The sequence below is a fragment of the Salmo salar genome, unplaced genomic scaffold, assembly GCF_905237065.1.
Source record: "Salmo salar unplaced genomic scaffold, Ssal_v3.1, whole genome shotgun sequence".
In the NCBI taxonomy this organism is placed as follows: domain Eukaryota; kingdom Metazoa; phylum Chordata; class Actinopteri; order Salmoniformes; family Salmonidae; genus Salmo; species Salmo salar.
This window is the reverse complement of record NW_025548699.1, coordinates 75,624-82,500: the sequence shown is the minus strand read 5'-3', so window position 1 is coordinate 82,500 and position 6,877 is coordinate 75,624. Positions and strand designations below refer to the sequence as shown.

Here is a 6,877-nt window from a genome sequence, read left to right as displayed (position 1 = left end):
GTGTGTGTGTGTGTGTATAGTGTGTGTGTGTGTATAGTGTGTGTGTGTGTATAGTGTGTGTGTGTGTGTATAGTGTGTGTGTGTATATAGTGTGTGTGTGTGTGTGTGTGTATAGTGTGTGTGTGTGTGTGTGTGTGTGTGTGTGTGTGTGTGTTTAATATGATTCTGTTATATTATATTAAAAGGTAATGTATTCCAGATGTCCTAACTAAAGAAGAGTTCTTAATGAGACAGAGGATTGAGTTTAGAGAGAGGGGTGTGTGTGTGTGTGTGTGTGTGTGTGTGTGTGTGTGTGTGTGTGTGTGTGTGTGTGTTTAATGTGATTCTGTTATATTATATTAAAAGGTAATGTATTCCAGATGTCCTAACTAAAGAAGAGTTCTTAATGAGACAGAGGATTGAACCCATCATCTCCTCCAGAGAGAAAAACGCCAACACCTACGAGGTTGTCTCTCCGGAGAACATCGAGGCTGTAGCTGCGAAGGTACATACTCTTCTCCATCTTGCATCTTTTTTTTTGTAGAACCTTTTATTTTAGCAGGGAAAGTCCCATCGAGACCCAAGACCTCTTTTCCAACACAACGTAATAAAACCATTCAATATTACCAGCAATTTACAAACAAACACATTCCCTCAACAATGAGGTCCTCCATTTTAAAAGCAACAAATCCCCCCAAGTGTAAATGGGATCCTTTTGGTCATAAAGTCTCGGGTTTTTTTGAGGGAAATAGACGTCTGCGTCTACAGTGGCTCAAGGGGGACAAACATCATTAACCAAACGCAGAATCGGTCAGGAAAACTCCAAGACTGAAATCTTGCTTTTCAAATGAACAACACACACACACACGTGCCAATCGGTTGGTCAGTAGTTTAACAACTTGAACTGCGCTGGAGGCCCCGGGGCATCAAGGTGCAGAGAGCTCTGCAGATCATTCTATTGAGGTCCATCCATTAACTACTTGAACTGCCCTGGAGGCCCCGGAGCATCAAGGTGCAGAGAGCTCTGCAGATCATTCTATTGAGGTCCATCCATTAACTACTTGAACTGCCCTGGAGGCCCCGGGGCATCAAGGTGCAGAGAGCTCTGCAGATCATTCCATTGAGGTCCATCCATTAACAACTTGAACTGCCCTGGAGGCCCGGGGCATCAAGGTGCAGAGAGCTCTGCAGATCATTCCATTGAGGTCCATCCATTAACTACTTGAACTGCCCTGGAGGCCCGGGGCATCAAGGTGCAGAGAGCTCTGCAGATCATTCCATTGAGGTCCATCCATTAACAACTTGAACTGTCCTGGAGGCCCCGGGGCATCAAGGTGCAGAGAGCTCTGCAGATCATTCCATTGAGGTCCTCCATTAACTACTTGAACTGCGCTGGAGGCCCCGGGGCATCAAGGTGCAGAGAGCTCTGCAGATCATTCCATTGAGGTCCATCCATTAACAACTTGAACTGCCCTGGAGGCCCCGGGGCATCAAGGTGCAGAGAGCTCTGCAGATCATTCCATTGAGGTCCATCCATTAACAACTTGAACTGTCCTGGAGGCCCCGGGGCATCAAGGTGCAGAGAGCTCTGCAGATCATTCCATTGAGGTCCTCCATTAACAACTTGAACTGCCCTGGAGGCCCCGGGGCATCAAGGTGCAGAGAGCTCTGCAGATCATTCCATTGAGGTCCATCCATTAACAACTTGAACTGCCCTGGAGGCCCCGGGGCATCAAGGTGCAGAGAGCTCTGCAGATCATTCCATTGAGGTCCATCCATTAACAACTTGAACTGCCCTGGAGGCCCCGGGGCATCAAGGTGCAGAGAGCTCTGCAGATCATTCCATTGAGGTCCTCCATTAACAACTTGAACTGTCCTGGAGGCCCCGGGGCATCAAGGTGCAGAGAGCTCTGCAGATCATTCCATTGAGGTCCTCCATTAACAACTTGAACTGTCCTGGAGGCCCCGGAGCATCAAGGTGCAGAGAGCTCTGCAGATCATTCCATTGAGGTCCTCCATTAACAACTTGAACTGCCCTGGAGGCCCCGGAGCATCAAGGTGCAGAGAGCTCTGCAGATCATTCCATTGAGGTCCTCCATTAACTACTTGAACTGTCCTGGAGGCCCCGGAGCATCAAGGTGCAGAGAGCTCTGCAGATCATTCCATTGAGGTCCTCCATTAACTACTTGAACTGCCCTGGAGGCCCCGGATCATCAAGGTGCAGAGAGCTCTGCAGATCATTCAATTGAGGTCCTCCATTAACAACTTGAACTGTCCTGGAGGCCCCGGAGCATCAAGGTGCAGAGAGCTCTGCAGATCATTCCATTGAGGTCCTCCATTAACAACTTGAACTGTCCTGGAGGCCCCGGGGCATCAAGGTGCAGAGAGCTCTGCAGATCATTCCATTGAGGTCCTCCATTAACAACTTGAACTGTCCTGGAGGCCCCGGGGCATCAAAGTGCAGAGAGCTCTGCAGATCATTCCATTGAGGTCCTCCATTAACTACTTGAACTGTCCTGGAGGCCCGGGGCATCAAGGTGCAGAGAGCTCTGCAGATCATTCCATTGAGGTCCTCCATTAACAACTTGAACTGTCCTGGAGGCCCCGGAGCATCAAGGTGCAGAGAGCTCTGCAGATCATTCCATTGAGGTCCTCCATTAACTACTTGAACTGTCCTGGAGGCCCCGGAGCATCAAGGTGCAGAGAGCTCTGCAGATCATTCCATTGAGGTCCTCCATTAACTACTTGAACTGCCCTGGAGGCCCCGGATCATCAAGGTGCAGAGAGCTCTGCAGATCATTCAATTGAGGTCCTCCATTAACAACTTGAACTGTCCTGGAGGCCCCGGAGCATCAAGGTGCAGAGAGCTCTGCAGATCATTCCATTGAGGTCCTCCATTAACTACTTGAACTGCCCTGGAGGCCCCGGGGCATCAAGGTGCAGAGAGCTCTGCAGATCATTCCATTGAGGTCCTCCATTAACAACTTGAACTGCCCTGGAGGCCCCGGGGAATCAAGGTGCAGAGAGCTCTGCAGATCATTCCATTGAGGTCCTCCATTAACTACTTGAACTGTCCTGGAGGCCCCGGGGCATCAAGGTGCAGACAGCTCTGCAGATCATTCCATTGAGGTCCTCCATTAACAACTTGAACTGTCCTGGAGGCCCCGGGGCATCAAGGTGCAGAGAGCTCTGCAGATCATTCCATTGAGGTCCATCCATTAACTACTGGAACTGCCCTGGAGGCCCCGGAGCATCACGGTGCAGAGAGCTCTGCAGATCATTCCATTGAGGTCCTCCATTAACTACTTGAACTGCCCTGGAGGCCCCGGAGCATCAAGGTGCAGAGAGCTCTGCAGATCATTCCATTGAGGTCCATCCATTAACTACTTGAACTGCCCTGGAGGCCCCGGAGCATCAAGGTGCAGAGAGCTCTGCAGACACAAGTTTTCACAAGAGGGCTTTATAAACAAAACAATTGAATCAAGTCAAATCTAAGTGTAGACTACCAGCCAATGTACAGAAAAAAAAACTGCTAGATTTATATTTACCACGTCCTTGTTCAGCCACAACTGAAGTACATTTTGAAGCTAGAAAATATCTAAGCTGTTGATTGAAGATTCTAAAATGTTCAGTTTAGAGACCAGGAGATCATTACCCAGGGTTCCCCACCTTTCTAGAAAGGGTGCACGTGGGCAGCCTTCCAGAAACCTGAGAGACAAGAGAGTTTAGAGACCAGGAGATCATTACCCAGGGTTCCCCACCTTTCTAGAGAGGGTGCACGTGGGTAGCCTTCCAGAAACCTGAGAGACAGGACAGTTTAGAGATGAGGAGATCATTACCCAGGGTTCCCCACCTTTCTAGAGAGGGAGCACGTGGGCAGCCTTCCAGAAACCTGAGAGACAAGACAGTTTAGAGACCAGGAGATCATTACCCAGGGTTCCCCACCTTTCTAGAGAGGGTGGACGTGGGCAGCCTTCCAGAAACCTGAGAGACAAGACAGTTTAGAGATCAGGAGATCATTACCCAGGGTTCCCCACCTTTCTAGAGAGGGTGCACGTGGGCAGCCTTCCAGAAACCTGAGAGACAAGACAGTTTAGAGACGAGGAGATCATTACCCAGGGTTCCCCACCTTTCTAGAGAGGGTGCACGTGGGCAGCCTTCCAGAAACCTGAGAGACAAGACAGTTTAGAGACCAGGAGATCATTACCCAGGGTTCCCCACCTTTCTAGAGAGGGAGCACGTGGGCAGCCTTCCAGAAACCTGAGAGACAAGACAGTTTAGAGACCAGGAGATCATTACCCAGGGTTCCCCACCTTTCTAGAGAGGGTGGACGTGGGTAGCCTTCCAGAAACCTGAGAGACAAGACAGTTTAGAGACCAGGAGATCATTACCCAGGGTTCCCCACCTTTCTAGAGAGGGTGCACGTGGGCCGCCTTCCAGAAACCTGAGAGACAAGACAGTTTAGAGATCAGGAGATCATTACCCAGGGTTCCCCACCTTTCTAGAGAGGGTGCACGTGGGCAGCCTTCCAGAAACCTGAGTGGGATTTAAAAAAAATCGGTGTATTTTAGTATTTTCAAATACATGCCAATACTTTTTCCAAGGGTATTTCCAAGTACATTCCAATAATCAATCACTTGTTGATTTTGTAAATGTATGTGAAAGTAATTGAGATATTTGTAATAGTATTTGATCCCAGGTCTGTTGTGGGCGCAGGGTAAACACTGTTTGATGGAGGCTGACGTGAGCTGTGTTAATAGTATTTGATCCCAGGTCTGTTGTGGGCGCAGGGTAAACACTGCTTGATGGAGGCTGACGTGAGCTGTGTTAATAGTATTTGATCCCAGGTCTGTTGTGGGCGCAGGGTAAACACTGCTTGATGGAGGCTGACGTGAGCTGTGTTAAAGACCTGCTGAGGAGAGAGATCTACCCAATCATCATCCACATCAAGATCTGTGACAAGAACATCAGGAAGCTAAGGTACTCTCACCTCTAACCCCATGACCTCTGTCTCCAACAGGAAGCTGCCCCTGCGTGTGGACAGTGAGGAAGAGTTTGTCAGAGTGTGTCGGAGCAGAGAGAGAGTGCTGGAGAGTGTTCCTAACCCCTGACCTCTAACCCCTGACCTCTGTCTCCAACAGGAAGCTGCCCCTGCGTGTGGACAGTGAGGAGGAGTTTGTCAGAGTGTGTCGCAGCAGAGAGAGAGAGCTGGAGAGCGTTCCTAACCCCTCACCTCTAACCCCTGACCTCTGTCTCCAACAGGAAGCTGCCCCTGCGTGTGGACAGTGAGGAAGAGTTTGTCAGAGTGTGTCGCAGCAGAGAGAGAGAGCTGGAGAGCGTTCCTAACCCCTCACCTCTAACCCCTGACCTCTGTCTCCAACAGGAAGCTGCCCCTGCGTGTGGACAGTGAGGAGGAGTTTGTCAGAGTGTGTCGCAGCAGAGAGAGAGAGCTGGAGAGCGTCCCTAACCCCTGACCTCTAACCCCTGACCTCTGTCTCCAACAGGAAGCTGCCCCTGCGTGTGGACAGTGAGGAAGAGTTTATCAGAGTGTGTCGCAGCAGAGAGAGAGAGCTGGAGAGCGTCCCTAACCCCTGACCTCTAACCCCTGACCTCTGTCTCCAACAGGAAGCTGCCCCTGCGTGTGGACAGTGAGGAAGAGTTTATCAGAGTGTGTCGCAGCAGAGAGAGAGCTGGAGAGCGTCCCTAACCCCTGACCTCTAACCCCTGACCTCTGTCTCCAACAGGAAGCTGCCCCTGCGTGTGGACAGTGAGGAAGAGTTTATCAGAGTGTGTCGCAGCAGAGAGAGAGAGCTGGAGAGCGTCCCATGCCTCTATGCGTGTCTGGAGCCTGAGGAATGGGCTGGGCCTGATGACCTCATCAGAGTGGTGAAAGACAGAATCCAGGAGGAACAGAGGAAGACTGTCTGGGTGGAGCAAGACCTGCTGTAACACACACACACACACACACACACACACACACACACACACACACACACACACACCACACACACACTCACCTCACACACACTTCACACACACACACACACCTCACACACACACCACACACACACTCACCTCACACACACACACACTCACCTCACACACACACACACACACACACACACACACACACCTCACACACACACACACTCACCTCACACACACACACACACACACACACACACACCACACCACACACACACTCACCTCACACACACCTCACACACCTCACACACACACACACACACACACACACACAAACCGGGAATGGCATGCGTTTTGCAGGCTGCCTCTCAACTTTGCTATTTAATGTGTATTTAATGTGTTTTTAAAAAGCCAATGTATATTTCTGTGTAATTCCTCACTTTGCTTGCTTTTCTAAATTGACTGTATATGTTTTATTCCATTGGGCTAATTTGTATTATCCTTAACGTATTTCCTCCTAGTCTGGGAGTCAAATAGGGGCGACGCACAATTGTCCCAGCGTCGTCCTGGTTTGGCCGGGGTAGGCCGTCATTGTAGATAACAATTTTTAACTGTCTTTAAATAAAATACAAAATTGTTGATAGGTGAAGCTGTAGTCAGCATTTCATTACTATGTCACGTTGGGTGAAGCTGTAGTCAGCATTTCATTACTATGTCACATTGGGTGAAGCTGTAGTCAGCATTTCATTACTATGTCACGTTGGGTGAAGCTGTAGTCAGCATTTCATTACTATGTCACGTTGGGTGAAGCTGTAGTCAGCATTTCATTACTATGTCACGTTGGGTGAAGCTGTAGTCAGCATTTCATTACTATGTCACGTTGGGTGAAGCTGTAGTCAGCATTTCATTACTATGTCACGTTGGGTGAAGCTGTAGTCAGCATTTCATTACTATGTCACATTGGGTGAAGCTG

At 49.6% G+C, this 6,877-nt stretch overlaps 1 protein-coding gene across 3 annotated transcripts in view; it reads left to right on the top strand.

Annotated features, from left to right (window-relative positions):
• Positions 1–5,981, top strand: part of LOC106593089 (caspase recruitment domain-containing protein 11) — a 12,325-nt gene extending 6,344 nt beyond the window's left edge. Inside the window, exons 4-6 of one of the 3 annotated variants that reach the window (XM_045712662.1) lie at positions 360–484; positions 4,844–4,959; positions 5,724–5,981. In XM_045712662.1, coding sequence (XP_045568618.1) covers positions 360–484; positions 4,844–4,959; positions 5,724–5,928 — 446 coding nt within the window. In that variant the 3' untranslated portion in view covers positions 5,929–5,981. The other 2 variants (XM_045712663.1, XM_045712664.1) reach the window with 2 other exon arrangements.
• The last annotated feature ends 896 nt before the right edge of the window (positions 5,982–6,877 follow it).